Source organism: Microtus oregoni, unplaced genomic scaffold (genome assembly GCF_018167655.1).
Source record: "Microtus oregoni isolate MIOR12 unplaced genomic scaffold, Mior012 000153F_002, whole genome shotgun sequence".
In the NCBI taxonomy this organism is placed as follows: domain Eukaryota; kingdom Metazoa; phylum Chordata; class Mammalia; order Rodentia; family Cricetidae; genus Microtus; species Microtus oregoni.
Genome location: NW_024544806.1, coordinates 29299 through 52398, shown reverse-complemented (window position 1 = coordinate 52398; position 23100 = coordinate 29299). Strand labels below are relative to the sequence as shown.

The following is a 23100-nucleotide window of genomic DNA, read 5'->3' as shown; positions in this document are numbered from 1 at the left end:
CTATTTAAAAACTTGTTTATTTCTTTTATATTTTACTGTTTTGTGGAGTAAAGATTTTCGTAGTAGTACCTAATGATTCTCTGAATTTTCTCAGTGTCTGTTGTTATGTAACTCTTCATTTCTGATTTTCTTAATTTCGATGTTCTTTCTCTGCCTTTGATTAGTTTGGATAAGGGTTTATCAATATTGTTGATCTTCTCAAAGAACCAGTTCTTTTCTTAATTTCGATGTTCTTTCTCTGCCTTTGATTAGTTTGGATAAGGGTTTATCAATATTGTTCATCTTCTCAAAGAACCAGTTCTTTGTTTTATTGCTTATTTGTATGGTTTTCTTTGTTTATATTTTGTTAATTTCAGCCCTTAACTTGATTATTTCCTTTCTTTTTTCTTTGGTGAGTCTGCTTGTTTTTTCCCCAAGAGCTTTCATTCATGCTGTTAGGTCATTGATGTGAGCGTTCTCTATTTTCCTTTTGTGGGCACTTAGTTCTGTGGACTTTCCTCTTAGCACTGCTTTCATAGTGTCCCATAGGTTTGGATATGTTGTGCCTTCATTTTCATTGAATTCTAGGAAAACATTAATTTCTTTCTTATTTCTTCCTTGAACCTGCAGTGGTTCAGTAGTTGACTGTTCAGTTTCCATGAGTTTGTAGCCTTTCTTGGAGTAGTATTGTTGTTGAATTCTAACTTTATTCCATGGTGATCTGATAAGACACAGTGCATTACTTCATTTTTTTTTTTTGTATCTCTGGGTGTTTGCTTTTTTTACTGAGTATGTGATCAATTTTAGAGAAGGTTTCGTCAGATTCTGAAAAGAAGGTATATTTTTTCCTGTTTGGGTGGAATGTGCTAGTAAGTCTGTTGAGTCAATTTGATTCATTTCATCTGTTAGTTCTCTTATTTCTCTGTTAAGTTTCTGTCTGTTTCACCTGTCCATTTTCGAGAGAGGAGTGTTGAAATCTCCTATTAGTGTGTGTGGTTTGATGTGTGATTTAAGTTTTGATAATGTTTCTTTTACATATTTGTTTGTTCTTGAATTAGGGGCGTAGATATTCAGGATTGAGACTGCATCTTGAAAAATTGTTCCTGTTATGAATATGAAATGTCCTTCTCCATCTCTTCTGATTGATTTTAGTTTGAAATCAATTTTGTTACATATTAGAATAGCCACACCTGCTTGTTTTTAGGTCAGTTTGATTGGAAAACTTTTTCCCAACCCTTTACTCTGAATTAGTATCTGTCTTTGAGATTGAGGTGTGTTCCTTGTAAACAGCAGAATGTTGGATCCTGTTTTTGTACGCATTCTCTTAACCTGTGCCTTTTTATATGTGAATTGAGTGCATTGATATTAAATGATATTAGTGACCAGTGGTTGTTGACTCCAGTTATTTTTTTGGTGGTAGTGTTTGTGTGTTTCACTTTTTTGTGTTATGCTGGTGGGGGTTATCAGATGCTTGTGTTATTGTGGTTGTAGTTAGCTTCCTTGGGTTGTGGCTTTCATTCTAGTACTTTTTACAAAGCTGGGTTTGTGGATACATATTGCTTATATCTGTTTTTGTCATGGAATACCTTGTTTTCTCCATCAATGGTGAATGAATGCTTTGCTGGGTACAGTAGTCTGGGCTTGTATCCATGGTCTATTAGTTTCTGCAGCACGTCTATCCAGAAACTCTGGCTTTCATGTTTTCCATTGAGAAGTCAGGAGTATTTCTGGTAGGTTTTCCTTTATATGTTACTTGACTTTTTTCTTTTGCAGCTCTTAATATTCTTTCTTTGTTCTTGTAGTCATGTGTTTTCCCTTTGTAACATGAGTGCCTTTTTGTTTGGGTTTCTCTAATGCTAAGTTCCCACAGCCAGTTAGTCCCAGAGAAAATCACACAGAGTGTCTACATTTGTTATCAACTGATTGGCCCATTAAATCAGACTTCATATTAGCTCTTGTAATGTATATTAACCAATTATTCTTATCTATCTTAGGCTCAAAACATTTTTTGTCATGGTAGGTCATATCTTGCTTCTTCTGCAGTTTGGGCATGACTGGGGAATAATGGGTTTCTTCCTTCCAAGAATTATCCTGTTCTCATTGCCCTGCCTCTACTTCCTGTCTGGTTGTCCCACCTACCATAGTTCTGCCCTATCACCAGTCCTAAAGCAGTTTGTTATTAACCAATGAAAGCAATACAAAAAGAGAAGGACCTCCTACACCATTTCCCTTTTACTGTTTAAACAAAAGGGAAGGTTATAACATTAAGATAGTAAAATTACATATAACAAAACAGTGTTCAAGCAAGAATTACAGTTACAATATCTATATCGATTTTATCTTTTATAACTATAACTATCTATCGATTCAACTCCATCAAAGATTTCAGAATGATATAATATTACCTTTGTAAACTGGAAATGCATTATAAACAACTTCCAAAACTTCAGAATTGTCAGAGTTATCTTGCCTCCTGGACAGTCACTTAAAATTCGTCTGTACCGTTGGGGCATCCATCCTCAGCCTACAGGCCCATAGTATCCAGCAGACTTTTCCATGAAGCTGGAAATTTCAAAGACAGTTTAGTCACTTTCTTCTGTGTCCTGCAGAATGTCTCGCAGAGTCTTTCATGAATCAGGAACCCCGAAGGTCCATCTCACTTTAGGCAAGTTCAGCAGTCATCTCTCTGTGGGTCCTACGTGTCTAGTTTATGCATCAGTCCAGGCAAGAGCAGTTTCTTGCCCAAATGGCTAACTAGCTCCATAAGGAGCCTCTTTGATGTCCATCTTCCTCTTGAAGTAGATTGGTGTTGCCAGGAGTAAATGTGTCACACTGTCATGAAAAGTCCTATTTGTTTTCAAAACATTTAAAATGCCATATTCTGTAGTCTTTGAAAGATATCAAGAATACCTATATTGAATATATATCTATGCACATCTGGCGTATCTAACAAACATGACTACAAACAACTATTACAGATGACTATCAATTAACCTATATTTCTTAATTATACATTCCATTTTTAAATGAACTACACAATCACAATACCTCAATCAAGAGCAGAAATATACATATACATATAACAAAATTGACCTTAAACTTGTATCAATAAATCAAGATTTAAACCAATGCAAATTATTCATATCTATATCATATCTCACTTTAAATGAAAAAGAACATTTATAAATAATATTTGGGAATATGGTTGTAGTTTTTTTCTGTCCAAATAGCTTCATGCTGTATGGGGGCACTGTTAATCATGTCTTTTATGGTGTATCCTATATGCTAGGTTCATCTCAGTCAGGAGTTGGGTGAAGTAATTTTCTGAGGGTGTTTAAGGAACAAGGGGCCCTGCTTTCTTTCAACAATTGCCTGTCCAATGTGGTAAAGTAACTCCACATAAAACCTGAGAGGACTTGCAAAGAAATTCTAGACACAAATATAGAGTTTAGCACAGCTGGAGGCATGTCATGGCTCCTTTAAGAGAGAATTTCCTGACTCAGCATCCGTAACAACCACCACAACAAAAGATGTGTGGTTTTAAAATGCAGCTTTCTGGCCTGTGCCGCCAGGACAAACTCCAGATCTTATGCATCAGTGGCTTTTGTGGGACCAGATGGTTTTGCACCCATTTGGGATTGAAAAGAAAGTACTCTGAGAACATGCCAATGGCTCAGTGCTCTCTGCCTAGGCACATAGCAGGATAAGTTGTACTAGGCATGCAGAAGCAGGAGAGCATGGCAGATTCCTGCCACCATACAGAGAGATGTTTCCAGGCCGTGCAGTGCTCTGTGTAGCAGATTTGGCTTTAAATGAAACAAAAAGTGTTATGTGTTGCATGTTCATTTTCCTTGTTGGGATGCTGTGTGCAGCTCCTGCCTGGCAGGCCCAGAGCTAACACTGGTGGTACTTCCACCATTTTAAAATTGGAGAGAGGCAGATCCAACATCCAGAGCAGCTGCAACTAAGCTGCTTAGCATTTGAAAAGCTCTTCAAGATAGTAGAGAATTACCGACAATGCAATAGGATGGATTCAGACATAAAAGAACTCTATATGGGTCATAGTGTTAGATAAATGTAAGTAGGCTTGGGAGACAGAAGAGTACAGAAAGTCATAAAATAAAGTTAATGCTTAAAAATGGGTAAAGTCTTTAAAGAGTCAGAATACAGATAGTTATAGTTTAAAAATAAAGAAAAATAAGCCACGTAAAAATGGAAAATTCACGTGAGTCTGAATTCTGTATACTATTGTGCTTTCTTTGAATTTTTTGACTGTAAAGGAGCTAAATGCAGAGAGACATTTCATTGTGTGGGATGGTAAGCAAAACCAGCATGTATATTATAAAGGTATAATGATTCAGAATTTGGGTCTAAGGATATGATGCTTTGGAAAAGAGGTTCCTCTTTTGTTTTCACAGAAGATGAGAACTTGTGGATTGCCGCCAGGCAAACATGGTTTGCTAGACCACACCCTACTGAAAGGTTGCTGGGAACACCCTCAAAAACTTACTTTGCTCAACTCCCGACTGAGGTGAACCTAGAATATAGGATACACCATGAAAAACCTGAATAGCAGTGCCCCCATACAGCATGAAGTAGTTTTGAGAGAAAAAACTATGCCCATATTCCAAAATATTGTTTATAAATATTATTTTGCGTTTAAAAGGGGATATGATATAGATATGGATAATTTGCATTGGTATGGATTTTGCTTTATTGATAAAAATTTAAGGTCAATCTTGTTATATGTCTATATTTCTGCTCTTTATTAATGTATTGTGATTGTGTATTCATTTAAAAATATAACACATAATTTGGAAATATAGGTTGTCAATGGATAATCATTGATAATAGTCAAGTTTGTAGTCATGTTAGTTAGATTTTCTAGACATACAGCGATATATTTAGGCATTCTTCACATCTTTAAAAGACTACAGAATATGGCATTTAAAATGTTTGACTAACTTAGGGCTTTTCATGATAATGAGATATGTCTGCTTCCAGCAGCAAAAAGCTACTAGAAGAAGAAGATGGGCATCTAAGAGGCTCCATATATAGTTGGTTAGCCATTTGGGCAAGAAACTGCTCTTCCCTGGACTTTTATATAAACTGAATATGAAGAATATGTGTAGAGAGAGGACTGGTGAACTTGCCTAAAGGTGAGATGGTCCTTTGGTGTTCCTGATTCATGAAAGAGTCTCTGAGACATTCTTCAAGATACAGAAAAAAGTGACTAAACTATCTTTAAAATTTCCTGTTTTGTGGAAATGTCTGATAGATACTATGGGCCTGTAGGCCAAAGATGGATGCCCCAACAGTACATAAGAACTTTGGGTAACTTGTCCAGGCAACAAGATGTCTCGGTTAATTTTAGAGTTTTGGAAATCGTTTATAATGCACTTCCTGTTTACTTAGGTAATATTATATCCTTCTGGAGTCTTTGATAGAGTTGAAGAATAGATAGTTATAGTTTTCCTTTGTTATGATAAAAGATATAAAAGTTAAATAGATATAAATATTATAACTGTAATTCTTGCTTGATAACTATTTATATGTAATTTTACTACGTTGAAGTTAAAGCCTTCCTTTCCTTTTTAAACAGAAAAGGTGAAATGGTATAAGAGGTCTTTCTGTTTGTGTGTTGCTTTCATTGGTAAATTAATAAAGAAACTGCTAGGCCTTTTAGGGCAGAACTTAGGTAGGCAGAGAAGACAGAATTGAATGCTCAGAGGAAGAAAGCAGAAGCAGAGATCCATCATGGAGCTGCACAGTCAGACATGCTAAATCTTTCCTGGTAAGCCATGACTTTGTGGTGAACACAGATTAATAGAAATGTGTTAAATCGTGATGTGAGAGTTAGCCAATAGGAGGCTAGAGCTAATGGCCAAGCAGTAACTTATTTATTTTTTTAAATTCATTTATTTATTAAAGATTTCTGTCTCTTCCCCGCCACCACCTCCCATTTCCCTCCTCCTCCGCCAAACAAGTCCCCTTCCCTCATCAACCCAAAGAGCAATCAGGGTTCCCTGCCCTGTGGGAAGTCCAAGGACCACCCATCTCCATCCAGGTCTAGTAAGGTGAGCATCCAAACTGCCTAGGCTCCCACAAAGCCAGTACGTGCAGTAGGATCAAAACCCAGTGCCATTGTTCTTGACTTCTCAGTGGTCCTCATTGTCTGCTATGTTCAGCAAGTCCGGTTTTATCCCAGGTTTTTCAGACCTAGGCCAGCTGGCCTTGGTGAGTTCCCGATAGAACATCCCCATTGTCTCAGTGTGTGGGTGCACCCCTCGCGGTCCTAAGTTACTTGCTAGTGCTCTCTCTCCTTCTGCTCCTGATTTGGACCTTGACATTTCTGTCCAGTGCTCCAATTTGGGTCTCTGTCTCTGTCTCCTTTCATCGCCCGATGGAGGTTAATATTCAGGAGGATGCCTATATGTTTTTCTTTGGGTTCTCCTTCTTATTTAGCTTCCCTAGGATCACTAATTATGGGCTCAATTTCCTTTACTTATGGCTAGGAACCAAATATAAGTGAGTACATCCCATGTTCTTCTTTTTGGGTCTGACTTACCTCACTCAGGATAGTGTTTTCTATTTCCATCCATTTGCATGCAAAATTCAAGAAGTCCTTGTTTTTTACTGCTACCTCAGTATCAGCCCGAACACACTGAACCTGATAGAAGAGAGAGTGGGAAGTACTCTACAACACCTGGGCACAGGAGAGCACTTCCTACGTATAACCCCAGCAGCACAGACATTAAGGGCCTCATTGAATAAATGGGACTTCCTGAGACTGAGAAGCTTGTGTAAAGCAAAGGACACTGTCACCAAGACAGAAAGGCAACCCACTGACTGGGAGAAGATCTTCACCAACCCCACAACTGACAAAGGTCTGATCTCCAAAATACATAAAGAACTCAAGAAACTAGACCGTAAAAGGCTAATCAACCCAAGCAGTAATTTAATGAATACTGTTTCTGTGTTGTTATTTTGGGTGTAAGCTCGCCATGCAGCTGGCACAAACAAAAGACCCACTTTCCTTCCAACAGGTTCTGTATGTTTTGTCTTTTGATTATTATAAGCGAGGGGATTTTTTTTTTTTTTGATCCAGTCTATTTGGTGTTCTGTAAGCTTCTTGTACCTTCATAGGTATATCATTTTTTAGGTTGGGAATGTTTTCTTCTAGAATTTTGTTGATTATATTTTCTGTGTCTTTGAGCTAGAATTCTTCTGCTTCTTTCTTTTTTTATTTCTATTTTTTATTTATTTTTTTATATTTAAATTTATTTATTTATTAAGGATTTCTGCCTTGTCCCCGCAACCGCTTCCCATTTCCCTCCCCCTCCCCCGATCAAGTCCCCCTCCCTCATCTGCTCAAAGAGCAATCAGGGTTCCCTGACCTGAGGGAAGCCCAAGGACTGCCCACGTCTATCCAGGTCTCGTAAGGTGAGCATCCAAACTGCCTAGGCTCCCACAAAGCCAGTACGTGCAGTAGGATCAAAAACCCACTGCAATTGTTCTTGAATTCTCACCATTCCTCATTGTCCGCTATGTTCAGCTAGTCCAGATTTATCCCATGCTTTTTCAGACCTAGGCCAGCTGGCCTTGGTGAGTTCCCGATAGAACATCCCCATTGTCTTAGTGTGTGGGTGCACCCCTCGTGGAACTGAGTTCCTTGCTCGTGCTCCCTCTCCTTCTGCTCCTGATTTGGACCTTGAGATTTCTGTCCGGTGCTCCCATGTGGGTCTCTGTCTCTGTCTCCTTTCATGGCCTGATGAAGGTTAATATTCATGAGGATGCCTATGTGTTTTTCTTTGGATTCACCTTCTTATTTGGCTTCTCTAGGAACATGAATTATAAGCTCAATGTACTTTATTTAAGGCTAGAAACCAAATATGAGTGAGTACATCCCATGTTCCTCTTTTTGGGTCTGGCTTACCTCACTCAGGATAGTGTTTTCTATTTCCATCCATTTGTATGCAAAATTCAAGAAGTCCTTGTTTTTTACGCTGAGTAATACTCTAATATGTATATATTCCATACTTTCTTCATCCATTCTTCCGTTGAAGGGCATCTAGGTTGTTTCCAGGTTCTGGCTATTACAAACAATGCTGCCATGAACATAGTTGAGCATATACTTTTGTTGTATGATAGGGCCTCTCTTGGGTATATTCCCAAGAGTGGTATTGCTGGATCCAGGGGTAGGTTGATCCCGAATTTCCTGAGAAACCGAAACACTGCTTTCCAGAGTGGTTGCACAAGTTTGCATTCCCACCAGCAATGGGTGAGTGTACCCCTTTCTCCACAACCTCTCCAGCAAAGGCTATCATTGGTGCTTTTTATTTTAGCCATTCTGACAGGTGTAAGGTGGTATCTTATAGTTGTCTTGATTTGCATTTCGCTGATCGCTAAGGAAGTTGAGCATGACCTTAAGTGTCTTTTGGCCATTTGAAGTTCTTCTGTTGAGAATTCTCTGTTCAGCTCAGTGCCCCATTTTATAATTGGGTTGATTAGCCTTTTGCGGTCTAGTTTCTTGAGTTCTTTATATATTTTGGAGATCAAACCTTTGTCAGTTGCGGGGTTGGTGAAGATCTTCTCTCAGTCAGTGGGTTACCTTTTTGTCTTAGTGACAGTGTCCTTTGCTTTACAGAAGCTTCTCAGCCTCAGGAGGTCCCATTTATTCAATGATGCCCTTAGTGTCTGTGCTGCTGGGGTTATACGTAGGAAGTGGTCTCCTGTGCCCATGTGCTGTAGAGTACTTCCCACTTTCTCTTCTATCAGGTTCAGTGTGTTCAGACTGATATTGAGGTCTTTAATCCATTTGGACTTGAGTTTTGTGCATGGTGATAGATATGGATCTACTTTCATTCTTCTACAGATTGACATCCAGTTTTGCCAGCACAATTTGTTGAAGATGCTCTCTTTTTTCCATTGTATACTTTTAGCTCCTTTATCGAAAATCAGGTGTTCATAGGTTTGTGGGTTAATGTCAGGGTCTTCTATTCGATTCCATTGGTCGACTTCTCTGTTTTTATGCCAATACTAAGCTGTTTTCAATACTGTAGCTCTGTAATAGAGTTTGAAGTCAGGGATGGTAATGCCTCCAGACAATCCTTTATTGTATAAGATTGTTTTGGCTATCCTGGGTTTTTTGTTTTTCCATATAAAGTTGATTATTGTCTTCTCCAGATCTGTGAAGAATTTTGATGGGATTTTGATGGGTATTGCATTGAATCTATAGATTGCTTTTGGTAGAATTGCCATTTTTACTATGTTGATCTTCCCAATCCAAGAGCAAGGGAGGTCTTTCCATTTTCTGGTGTCTTCTTCAGTTTCTTTCTTCAAAGACTTATAGTTCTTGTCAAGTAGATCTTTCACTTCCTTGGTCAGAGTAACCCCAAGATATTTTATGCTATTTGTGGCTATCGTGAAAGGTGATGCTTCTCTGATTTCCCTCTCTGCTTCCTTTTCCTTAGTGTATAGGAAGGCAACTGATTTTTTGGAGTTGATCTTGTATCCTGCCACATTACTAAAGGTGTTTATCAGCTGTAGGAGTTCTTTAGTAGAATTTTTGGGGTCGCTTATGTACACTATCATATCATCTGCAAATAACGAAAGCTTAACTTCTTCCTTTCCAATACGAATCCCCTTGATCTCCTTATGTTGTCTTATTGCTATTTCTAGAACTTCAAGCACTATGTTGAAGAGGTATGGAGAGAGTGGACATCCTTGTCGTGTTCCTGATTTTAGTGGGATGGCTTTGAGTTTTTCTCCGTTTAATTTAATGTTAGCTGTTGGCTTGCTGTAAATAGCTTTTATTATATTTAGGTAGGACCTTTGTATCCCTATTCTCTCCAAGACCTTTATCATAAAGGGGTGTTGAATTTTGTCGAATGCTTTTTCTTCTGCTTCTTCTATCCCTATTATTCTCAGGTTTGGTCTTTTCATGGTGTCTCAGATTTCCTGGATGTTTTGTGTTAAGACATTTTTGGATTTAGTGTCTTCTTTGACCAATGAGCCTATCTCCTCAATAGAATCTTTAGCACCTGAGATTCTTTCTTCTATCTCTTGTATTCTGTTGGTTATAACTGTCTCTGTAGTTCCTGTTTTTTTTTACCCAGATTTTCCTTTTCCAGAGTTCCCTTGGTTTGTGTTTTCTTTATTACCACTATCTCAATCTTCAAATCTTGAGCTGTTTCCGTTACCTGTTTGATTGCTTTTTTGTGGTTTTCTTGGGTTTCTTTATAAAATTTATTCATTTCTTCCAGCTTTTTGTTTGTCTTCTCCTCTATTGTTTTAAGAAGTTTTTTTTTACTTCCTCTTTAAAGTTCTCCATCATTTTCATCAAGTATCATTTAAAGTCATTTTCTTCTATATCTTTTGGGTTAGGATGATCAAGTCTTCTTTTTGTGTGTCTGCTGGGTTCTGGTGGTGTCATGTTGCATTTAGGATGTTGGAGAAGTCCTTATATTGGCACACTCCCATCTCCTCCTTATGTCTTATGTCTCTTATGTTCACCAAGTATTGGTTTCCATGGAGCTCACATGGAACAACACATTGGGGGTTGGGTAGATTGCTGTTTAGTGGACCAGCTCCCTCCTGTTGCTAGGAATGCTGAAGGTATCTGGGGAGGGGGGTCCCTGGCTTTTCTCCCATGTAGAGATTTTTGTGAGTGGAGGATCCGGGGTCCCAGGGCACTGTCATCTCATGTCTTATGTTCATCAAGTATTGGTCTTCATGGAGCTCACAAGGAATGATGCCAGAACTCTGCATTTTGATCAGTAGGTTTTTGCATTGATCTTTGTCTGTCACAAAGTTACATTTCCTTAGTGAGGGTGAAAGACTACACTTATCTATGGGTATGAGGAAAAGCACTTTGAAAGTAGTCAGGAATTATGCTGTTTTAGTAAAAGAGCAGTTGTAGAATCTCCTCCAAGATTCATGACTCCAGCAGGCTGTGCATTCTAGTACCAGACAGGATTTCTCCCTCCTGAGCAGGCTCGAAGTCCAAACTGGGAACTGTTGGTTACAGCTAAGGTATGTGTGTCAGTGCTGCACTATTTGGACTGTCATGCCAGGGCAGAAACTTTTGTTGTTGTTGTGCTCTCATTTTCTTTTGTCTTGGAAACAGGGTATTCTGTCTATATAGCCTTGACTGTCCTGGATTTTACTCAGTAGATCAGGCTAGGCTGGAACTCAGAGTTCACCAGCCTCTGCCTCCAAAGTGCTGAGATTAAAGGCTTTGCACCACCATGCCCAGCTCTGGCCCAGCACACACTGTTAAGTGAAGTGCTCAGGGCTAGCCTCACTGTGAATATTCTACCTCAGCAGATAGTTGAAAGAAGAGAGCGGTCAGGTGTAAAGGTGACAGGAGGATTAGCAAGATCAGGAGGAATGAATACAGGAGAGGTAGGAGAGATTCAGAATCTGGGGCAGGGCATTCACATACTGTGCTAGGCAGTGGGAGACATTGACATGGTAGGACGGCAGCTAACTACAGAAGCAGTTACAACTAGATGGCAAATGCTGTTGGATATAGGGAAGACTTTAGGTGGGATCTGGAAGAGCTGGTCCCTCTGTGAATGGAGACCTAATGCTTTGCTCAATTGGGGGAGCAGCGGGTGTGTGGGAAATATCTTTCATGTACCCACAAAAAAGTATGTGTTAGGTACTGGGAGTCTAAGGCAATAAAGCTTGTTGTTCTGATCCTTGGTATTCAGGAGTCAAACATCACCTGCTACATTTGATAATCCGAGAAGGACACAGTGCCCAGCCACCCATCAAAAGCATCTTTGTCTTTTCCAGTTTTTATTAGTGTATATTAATCATTAAAAGGGAGGCTTTCATTGTGTTACATATATGCACATAAGATAATTTGGTTCTATTTATCCCCATAACTACTCCCTGTTATCCCTCCTCTCCTCCCTTTCCCAATTCCTTCCTACAGCCACAATGCTGCTTCATGTAACTTTAATACACTATGTGTTGGCTTTTAGCTTATTTTTGACCCTTGTGGTTTTCATGAGGGGTATTTGTCTTTCCCAACCTGGCTTATTTTCCGTAAGATCCATCGTCTTTCCTCAACTACTGCAGCCTGTCTTTGCAGCCACGTGAAACCACCTTTAGTACTGGCACCACATTTCCCTTATCAATTTTTCCATGAACTGGCACCTAGGCTGAATCCATGATTTGGGTTCTTTTAGTAGTATGGATAGTCATGCATCTCTGTAGTAAGGTGCTTTTGGTTCCTTTGCTTTAAGTCCATGAGTTAAGTTAGGGCTAGACTATGTGGAAGTCCTATAGTAAATGTTTTGAGACACCTCCATAACTATCTCCGTGATTGTCAGACTGATTTACATATCCTGGTAGAAGCCTTCCTAGCTCCTTCAACCAAGCGCTGCACTTGGCCTTTCCATTCCTTTTTCCTTTATGAGTGTGTGAGTGTGTGTCTTTGTGTGCATGTGTCTATGTGTGTTTGTGTATTTGCATTTTGATGGGGTAGCACAAACATCTTTGATCACAAATCTTCATATACTAGTCTAGTTATTTCCCTGGTTTCAAAGGGAAGCTGCTGTCATTCCTAATAAGCTCCATTAGTGCTCAAGCCCTATGTGATCACTCATAGGCACTATACCAGGGAATGGTAGGCTCTACTACCTTTAATACAGGTGGTAAATGAGTTCAGAGAGGTCAGAGAGCATGCCAGGAGCCAAATCATCTGTTAAAATTCTCTCTGCTCTATTTCCGGGCATCAACCGTTTCATGCCTGTATCCCAAACATGTACTCATAAATGCACCCATGGCTAAGAATTATAGTTATATAAACCCTGATAGCCCCTGCAATCATTGAATTCACTCCACTATATCAACTCCCCTTCTGCCTGTTCTGTCCCCAGTAATTACAGCTATTAGGTGCATGTATAGGCTTCCCAGAATTGGAACATGGCCTGTGTCTCTGTGCTGGGCCGTCCACAGCATTCTGTGCTCTTTAAGATCTGACTTGTGCTACTAAAAAACTGTAAGACATGGAACTTGCCGGCCAACCTCAATCTGTGTCCAGTGGTTTTCTCCTAGGGTTCATTTTGCTTTTCTCTGGTTTTCTCTTGTCTCAGCAAGGGATGCGAGATAACCAAGTATGGCCTGAGCTGCAGGTTATGTAGAGCACATATTGTGCCCAGGAATCTCGCACATTGATCCTCTCTGGTTGATGTGGCCATGGCTGATGGAGAGAGGGGTCCTTTGGAGTTGGATGAGGGGAGGTCTCTTTGATCGGTTCTGTTCTCCTGCCCAAGGAAGTGGGACTGCAAATGTATCACTGTTCTTAAGGCCTTAAGTGCTAGTGTTAGGAGCCAGTGTGTTTGTAGTCCCTGGAACCTCAAAGATGTCCTCTGAGACAGGACTCTTTCGAATCACATTTATGTGGAGGGACTGAGAGCTTATAGGAAATGTTAAAGAAGAGGCTAAGTGTGAAGCATTGCTTCCAGGGGCATCAGCATCTTACATTAAGAAATAGTGATCTGTGGGCTCCATGTGAAGGAATTCTGCCCTGCGGTTTTTTGTGGCACACATAAACAAGTACAAGGAAAACTGGGCTGAAACCAATGTTGCAAAGTCAAAGAGCACACTGTTTGCTTGTTGGTAGGTTGGTACCCATAAACAAAACAAAAGAAAAATGACTGCACAAAGTAGTTAGAACCTAAGGTTTCTATTGCTGAAACAAACCATCAAGGCCTCTTTTGAGATGTGATCTGTGAGTGCTGGTAGGTGCTCCAGGACTGTGTACAGAAAGAGCTGTTTTAAACAGGCCCTCTGTGTTTCTAATATGTGCTTTTTTTTTCTCTGAAAGAATGGACAAAGAGCAGCAGTCAGAGAATTCGAGATCACCCCTGAAGAAAACAAAACTAGTTAAAATCGAGAAAAAGAAACGTATTGGGTCTCCCTTGCCTCAGCAAGCTGAAAAGAAAAGAAAATCATCTTCCCCTAGAGTTGCTGAAGAGGAGATGTTCAAATGTGAATGCCGCTACTGCCAAGCTTGTATGGGGACTACGTCCGGAGTCTCTGTGGGGACCAGGACAGAAGCAACCTCTCATTCACCCTTCTCAGAAAAACTGATACAAGACTTCCATAACCTGACACTCAACCCTCGTTCCACCCAGCCCCCTGTTCTGCCAGAAGCAATGCAGACAAGTGAAAACAAATTGAATTTTCAGCGGAAAAACAAAAAGGGGTTTCAAAAGGTTCTCCCCAAATGGACAGAATAACTTTGGCATTGTCATCCTCATGTGAAGAAGATCAGAACCTACACTATCGTGCGTTTCAACATCACCAATCCCTAGGGTGATATGGTTTTGGTTGCATGGTCAGTAGGAGTATCAGCATCCAGCCTGGTGACAATAATACTTTCAGATGACAAGTTTCAAGTCTATCCCACAAATATAGCTGCCTTTTTCTTAGTAGTTTTGACATCCTCCCTGGGGCATTCTGGGAAGAGATACTCTTTGGCAAGGGCCACCACACAGCAGTAGTTCTATACTCCCAATGATGCTGTTTCCAAAACTTGAACAGGTTTTGACTCCTCCTTCCTTATGTTGTTGCCAATAAAGGTAGAACATTGATGTAGAGTGTATGTCTTTCTGTTTTCAAAACTGTGTCCATTCCATTTTATCGTTTGGAACCCAGAAGAATCACCAGGACTGACTGAGGTTTGCGTTCGTGCATGCGTGTGTGTATGAAATTTTTGTTTCAAATCCATTTTATCAATATGATGAAATATAATTCTTGTTTATCTAAAAATAATCAGAACATATTCTTTATGTAATTAGTCCCCCAGTTGTTTACCATACATGCTACACAACTTGAATACATGTTATAGACTGGAAGCAGGGCACTGGCACTGATACACAGGGTGTTTATACCTCTCTGTCACTGTATCATGCATGTAAATTCATGCAGTGATCACTGCACTCAGGTTTCATCTCTTCTGTCAGAAAAATTTTACTCATGTGAAGGCGTAAGTCACAAACAATGCCACACCAGTTTGGAATTATGATTAATAGGGTGGTATTTATTTAAAGGGGAAAAAACTTACAGATCTCTGTCCCAGACAACAGCCCTCTATGCAACCAGGAAGGGAGTCTAGTCACCAGTGGAGCAGGAAGTGAAGAGAGCAAGGAGAGGGAAGTGGCTGCTTTTTTAAAGGGAGAGAGACCACGCCCCAATGGGCTGGTATCTCAGCGGCTATAGGCTGGAGGAGTGGGAGGACCTCCCGCAACACTCATGCTGGTTTTTTATGATGACACCCAGCAGCGTGCTTCAACTGGGACAGCCATTGCATTGTTTGCTAGTTCCATTATCATTTCATTTCAGCAATGTCATAAAAAAATGGTCGGGGCTGGCCTTTTCCACTCACCACCATACTCTTAATTCTATACACTTGATTGCATATATCAAGATTCCATTTTGTGGGAATATCGCTTATGAGCACGCTGCTTGCCCAACATGTGTGGGCACCTAGATTTTATTCTCCAGCACCACACACACACACACACACACACACACACACACACCTCTCAGTTGCTACTACTTTTCATTGCTGTGTACCATACCATGATATGCGTGTGCTTTCAATTCTTTTTTCCACTCACTTGTTGGGGATTTTGGTTTCCATATTTTGGCTAGCTACTACAAGTAAAGCTTCTATAAGCAGGGAATGCAAAGCTTTGTGTGGAGAGAAGTTTTCTTTAGGGCAAAGATCCCAAAGCACAGTCTCTGGGGGACAGAGGCATTCACTAGGACAAAGACCCTAAACTACAAACCCTGGGTGACATGACAATTATAGATTTTCCTTAGTTTCATTTAAACATCCATCAAAACCACTTGTAAAACTCTGGAGGCCTGATCTGGGTGGTGATGGCATATGTCTTTAATCTCAGCACTCAGGAGGCAGAGGCAAGAGGATCTCTGATTTCGAGGCCAACTTGGTCTACAAAGTGAGTTTTAGGATAGCCAAGGCTGTTACAGAGAGTTACCCTGTCTTCAGAAAAGAAAAAGTAAGAGAAAAAGAAAAAGAAGAAAGGATCTCAGGGGTCCTTCTGTGACCTATATATTAAATATAGGATATAGAATATGAACTGTGGGAACAACACCTGCTATATATATCCAATATGCAAATGTTTTACTAGCCAAATAAAAATACTGCCCCCTTTTCCTTCAGTAACTGTGGGAGACTGAACAAACATGGCAGCATATGCTATACGCTATAAGTTTAGAATATTGGAAGTGCAAGAAAATAAAAAGCTTGATCTAGAGACAAATCAATTTTGTAGTGTTCACATGACATCAGAGGGCTCTGAGTTCAGTCTCTATTAAGTCAATGAAACAAATAAAGAATCCCAAAATTTTATGAAGTTATATACAATCAAAATTAAACCATTAGAAGTTATTCATGTTTGATATATGTAGAACAAACACACACACATACACACACACACACACACACACTCACATTTCACTGGGGCAATGCATACCCCTAATCTGGTTCCATATACTTGCTGTGCTATTGTAAATTTCACGTCCCCCTTTACTGGACTCTACTGAGTGACAATTACAGAGAGAGACAATTTAAAATGCATCCTATCAAGGAAGATATATTATTCACTGCTGCAACATTTTTGCCATTGTTTTTTATTTAATTTATTTAATTTATTTATTTCTGTCTCTTCCCCACCACCGCCTCCCATATCCCACCCCCTCCCCCAATCAACTCCCCCTCTTTCATCAGCCAGAAGTGCAATGTACACACATGCAAGTGTTGGCATGTGTGTGCTCATGTGATTTCGTTTTAGGTATAGGGCCCGGTGAGATTTCCACCATCCATGCTGGCATGTCAACTGATGTTGTCATTGTGTAGGTCTTGTTTAGGTGACCACAGTGTTAAGATTTTTATGGGTTCAGCTTCCCTGGCACATATAGAAGACACTTTTTCTTCGCAGATGTCCTGGTCCTCTGGACCTTACAATCTTTCTTCCCCATGTTTCAGAATATTCCCTAAGCCTTTGGCATAGGGGTTGTGTTGTTGATGTATTTGTTGGGGATGTGCCCCCACAATCATTCTCCCTGTTTTCCCAAGTGTGCATTCCTGTAATAGCCTCCCTCTGCTGCAAAGCGAAGCCCCTTCGATGAAGGGTGAGATGTACTATGCTCATCTATACACATAAGGATAAGTGTTTAGAATGCGCTTGGAAAGTGTCCTGGTCTAGGAAGTGGCAGTAGTGGGCTGCCCTCTAGTACCCATGCCCTCACTATATTCTAACACTTTGCTGGTTTGTTTTGTCTTTCATGTTTTTTTTTTTGTTTTTATTCTTCTCATTGTATATTGTTGTACTAGGTTTTAGGACTCTTTGTTTCCTTGTTTTTTGAAAAAGGGTTTCTCTGTAGTTTTGGAGCTTGTCCTGGAACTAGCTCTTATAGACCAAGTTGGCCTTGCACTCACAGAGATCTGACTGCCTCTGTCAGATCAGGCTAGATCTAGACCTAGATAGAGGTGGGCGGTCCTTGGGCTTCCCACAGGTCAGGGAACCCTGATTGCTCTTTGAGCAGATGAGGGAGGGGGACTTGATCGGGGGAGGGGGAGGGAAATGGGAAGTGGTTGTGGGGAGGAGGCAGAAATCCTGAATAAATAAATAAATTAAAAAAAACTAAAATCAATCAAAAGAAATGGAGAAGGACCCTTTATACTCATAACAGGAGCAATACACCAGGATGAAGTCTCAATCCTTAATATCTGTGCCCCTAATATAACAGCACCCACATATGTAAAAGAAACATTACTAGAACTCAAATCACACATCAAAACCCACACTGTAATAGCAGGAGATTTCAACACTCCTCTCTCACCAATGTACAGGTCAAACAGACAGAAACTTAACAGAGATATAAGAGAACTAACAGATGTAATGAAGACATTAGACTTAACAGACATCTATAGAACATTCCACCCAAACAGAAAAGAATATACCTTCTCCGCATCTCATGGAACCTTCTCGAAAATTGATCACATACTCGGTAATAAAGCAAACATTCACAGATACAAAAACATTGGAGTAACCACCTGTGTCTTATTGGATTACCATGGAGGAAAGTTAGAATTTAATGACAATTCCATCCCCAGAAAGCCTACAAACTCATGGAAACTGAATAGTCAACTACTGAACCACCTTTTAGTCAAGGAAGAAATAAAGAATGAAATTAAATTAAATTGAATTCCTTGAATTCAATGAAAATAAAGACACAACATGCTATAACCTGTGGAACACTGTGAAAGCATTGCTAAGAGGAAAGTTCACAGCACTAAGTGCCCACATAAAGAAAATGGAGAAAGCTCACATTAGAAACTTAATAGCACACCTAAAAGCTCTAGAAAAAAAGCAGACTCACACAGGAGGAGTAAAAGACCGGAAATAATCAAACTTAGGGCTGATATCAACAAACTAGAAACACAGAAAACAATCCAAAGAATCAATGAAACAAAGAGCTGGTTGTTTGAGAAAATGAGCAAGATTGACAAACCCTTATACACACTAATCAAAAGGTGGAGAGAGAACACTCAAATTAACAAAATCAGAATTGAAAAGGGGGACATAACAACGGACACTGAGGAAATACAGAGAATCATTAGGTCTTATTACAAAAGGCTGTATGCCACAAAATTGGAAAATGTAAGAGAAATTGACATTTTTTAGATAAGTACCATATACTAAACTTAAATCAAGACCAGGTGAACAATTTAAATAGACGTATAAGTCACAAGGAAATATAAGCTGTCATCAAAAACCTCTCCCCCCCCCCAAAAAAAGCCTAGGACCAGATGGTTTGAATGCAGAATCCTACCAAAACTTCCAAGAAGACCTATGTGTTCTACAAAATAGAAACAGAAGAGTCATTGCCAAACTCTTTTTATGTAGCTACAGTCACCCCGATACCAAAACCACACAAAGACTCAACCAAGAAAGAGAATTACAGACCAATCTCACTCATGAACATTGACACAAAAATTCTAAATAAAATACTGGCAAACTGAATCCAAGAACAAATCAAAAAAAATCATACATCATGATCAAATAGGCTTCATCCCAGAGATGCAGGGCTGCTTCAAAATATGCAAATCTATTGATGTAATCCATCATATAAATAAACTGAAAGAAAAAAACCATATCATCATATCATTCCATGCTGAAAAAGCATTTGACAAAATTCAGCACCCCTTTATGATAAAGGTCTTGGAGAGATTAGGGATACAAGTATCATATCTAAATATAATAAAAGCAATATACAGCAATCTGAGAGCTAACATCAAATTAAAAGGAGAGAAACTCAAAATCATTCCACTAAAATCAGGAACAATACAAGGTCTACAGAGCTAGTTCCAGGACAGACTCCAAAGCCACAGAGAAACCCTGTCTCGAAAAACCAATAAATAAATAAATAAATAAATAAATAAATAAATAAATAAATAAATAAAAAGAATCAATAGACCTTCTATACACAAAGGATAAAGAAGCAGAGAGGGAAATCAGAGAAACTTCTTTCATAATAGTCACAAACAGTATAAAGTATCTTGTGGTAACAATAACGAAGAAAGTGAAAGATCTATTTGACAAGAACTTTTAGTGTTTGAAGAAGGAAATTGAAGAGAATACCAAAAAATGGCAGGATCTTTAAATGATAATCAACTTTATATGAAAAAACAAAAAACCTAGGATAGCCAAAACAATCTTATATAATAAAGGAACTTCCAGAGGCATTACCATCCCTGCCTTCAAGCTATTACAGAGCTTCAGTAATGAAAACAGTTTGGTATTGGCATAAGAAAAAGAGACGCTGACCAATGGAATCTAATTGAAGACCGGGTATTAATAAACACACCATTGAACACGTGATTTTGACAAAGAAGCTAAAATTATACAATGGAAGAAAGAAATCATCTTTAACAAATGTTGCTGGCACAACTGGATGTCAACCTGTAGAAGGATAAAAATAGATCCATATCTATCACCATGCAGAAACGTCAAGTCCAAATGGATTAAAGATCTCAATATAAATCTGACCACACTGAACCTGATAGAAGAGAAACTGGGACATAACTTGCAATACATGGGCACTGGAGACGACTTCCTATGTATAATCCCAGTAGCACAGACAATAAGAGCAACAATAAATAAATGGGACCTCCTGAAACCGAGAAGCTTCGGTGAAGCAAAGGACACTGTCATTAAGACAAAAAGGAAACCTACTGAATGGTAGAAGATCTTCACCATCCCCCCATCAGATAAAGGTCTGATCTCCAAAATATATAAAGAACTCAAGAAACTAGATATTACAATTCTAAATAACCCAATTCACAAGTGGCGTACTGAACTGAACAGAGAATTCTCAACAGAAGAAATTCAAATGGAAAAAGATACATAAGGGCATGTTCAACTTCCTTTGCTATCAGGGAAATGCAAATAAAAACTAATTTGAGATACCATCTTACACCTGTCGGAATGGCTAAAATCAAAACCATAAATGATAACCTATGCTGACACTCATCCATTGTTGGTGGGAATGTAAACCTGTGTCACCTCTTTGGAAATCAGTGTGACAGTTTCTCATTAAATTTGGAGTCAAACTACCTTAGGATCCAGCAATTACACTCTTGGGAATACACCCAAGAAATGCCCAATCATACTATAAAAGCATTTGTTCAACTATGTTCATAGCAGCATTATTTGTAATAGCCAGAACCTGGAAACACACTAGTTGCCCTTCAGTGAAAGAATGGATAAAGAAAGTGTCACATCAACACATTAGTACACTAATCAGTGATAATAAAAATGACATCTTGAATTTTGCATGCAAATGGATGGAAATAGAAAACACTGTCCCAAGTGAGATAACCCAGACCCAAAAATACAAATGCGGTATGTACCCACTCATTAGTGGATTCTAGCCATAAACAAAGGACATTGAGCCTCTAGTTTGTGATCCTAGGAAAGCTAAGCAATAAGGTGAAACCAAAGAACAACATACATAGGTTCTCCTGGAAATTGCAAGCAGAGATGATCGTCAGGCAAAAGTTGGGAGCATGGGCTCACACTCTGCCACTGGTTTGTGCTGTGTGTCTTTCTGCTGCTCTTTCTCTTTGGCCTTCGCTGATCGCAATGGAAGAAGAAATTGCCGTGCTCCTCATTGACAATGACTCTGGCATGTACAAAGCTGGCTTTGCTGGCGACGATGCCCCCAGGGCCATGTTCCCATCCATTGTCAGGCGCCCCCGACACCAGGGCATCATGGTGGGCATGGGCCAGAAAAAGTCGTATGTGGGAGACGAGGCCCAGAGAAAGAGAGGTATCTTTTTTTTTTTTTTTTTTTTTTGAGTGAAAGCTCATGATTTTATTGTCTTCATAACAAGGTCAGCTTAAAACTGAATCATTTGGCCCTTTCTCTTCTTATCACCACCCAGTTCAAAATGCTTGCATCTCTTAATAGCCAGCATCCTCTTCGATCACTGGAAGAGAGGTACCTTGACCCTGAATTACCCCATCGAGCACGGCATCATCACCATTTGGGAAGACATGGAGAAGATCTGGCATCACACCTTCTACAACAAGCTGCGTGTGGCCCCTGAGGAGCACCCGGTGATTCTAACTGAGGCCCACCTGAACCCCAAAGCGAACAGAGAGAAGATGATGCAGATAATGTTTGAAACCTTCAACACCCCAGCAATGTACGTGGTCATTCAGGAGGTGCTGTCCCTGTAAGCATCTGGGCGCACCACTGGCATTGTTATGGACTCTTGTGACGGGGCCACACATACAGTGCCCATCTATGAGGGTTTAGCCCTTCACCACGCCATCTTGTGTCTGGACCTGGCTGGCCAGGACCTGACTACCTCATGAAGATCCTGACTGAGAGGGGCTACAGCTTAACCACCATGGCTGAGCAGGAAATCATGCATGACATTAAGGAGAAGCTGTGCTATGTTGCCCTGGATTTTGAGCAGGAAATGGCCACTGCTGCATCATCCTCTTCCTTGGAGAAGAGCTATAAGCTCCCTGTTGGCCAGGTGGTCACCATCAGCAATGAGTGGTGCTGGTGTCCAGAAGCTCTCTTCCAGCCTTCTTTCCTGGGCATTAAGTCCTGTGGCATCCACATGACTACCTTCAACTCCATCATGAAGTGCAACATGGACATCTGTAAGGACTTTTGTTGTAGGAGCTGCGGGGCTGCATTCCACCACCCAGCTCCCGCCACCGGCTAGCTTTACCTGAAATAACAACACACAAATTGTATTCTTTTAAACACTGCTTGGCCCATTATATCTAGCCTCTTCTCGGCTAACTCTCGCACCTGGACTAGCCCATTTCTAATAATGTGTGTAGCACCCCAAGGTGCGCTTACCAGGAAGACTCTAGCCTACGTCCATCCTGGGTTGGAGTTCATTGCGTCTGCCCTGGAGAGGGGAGCATGGCCTCTGAGCTCACTTCCTCTTCCTCCCAGCATTCTGTTCTGTTTACTCCACCCACCTATGTTTTAACCTATGAGGGCCAAGCAGTTTATTTATTAATTAACCAATGACCTTCCTCCATCTTTCAACTCCATGATGAAGTGCGACGTGGACATCTGTAAGGACCTGTACGCCAACACAGTGTTGTCTGGTGGTACCACCATGTACCCAGGCATTGCCGACAGGATGCAGAAGGAGATCACAGCCCTAGTGCCCAGCACGATGAAGATCAAGATCATTGCTCCCCCTGAGAGCAAGTGCTCAGTCTGGATCTGCAGCTCCATCCTGGCCTCACTGTCCACCTTCCAGCAGTTGTGGATCAGCAAGCAGGAATACGAAGAGTCGGCCCCTCCATCGTCCACTGCAAATGCTTCTAGATGGACTGAGCAGGTGCCAGGCATCTGCTGCATGAGCTGATCCTGAAGTATCAATTTGCCCCGGCAAAGGTACATACCTCATGCTAGCCTCATGAAAGTGGAATAAGCCTTTGAAAAGAAATTTGTCCTTGAAGCCTGTATCCAATATTAGCACTGGATTGTATAACTTGTTGCTGATCTTTGGCCTTGTATTCAAGTTAA

General features: G+C 40.2%; 1 protein-coding gene and 1 pseudogene across 1 annotated transcript; both read left to right on the top strand.

Moving 5' to 3' along the window:
* Nucleotides 1-13823: 13823 nt before the first annotated feature.
* LOC121445022 (protein FAM156A/FAM156B-like) lies at nt 13824-14237 on the top strand. The gene has a single exon (XM_041647000.1). It carries the CDS (start codon nt 13824-13826, stop codon nt 14235-14237), a length of 414 nt encoding a protein of 137 aa, XP_041502934.1.
* Nucleotides 14238-18587: 4350 nt separating this feature from the next.
* LOC121445024 lies at nt 18588-22899 on the top strand (annotated as a pseudogene).
* Nucleotides 22900-23100: the final 201 nt, after the last annotated feature.

Coding starts and splice junctions, on each gene's coding strand:
- LOC121445022 (XM_041647000.1), top strand. CDS start 13,824: ATGGACAAAGAGCAGCAGTCAGAGAATTCGAGATCACCCCTGAAGAAA.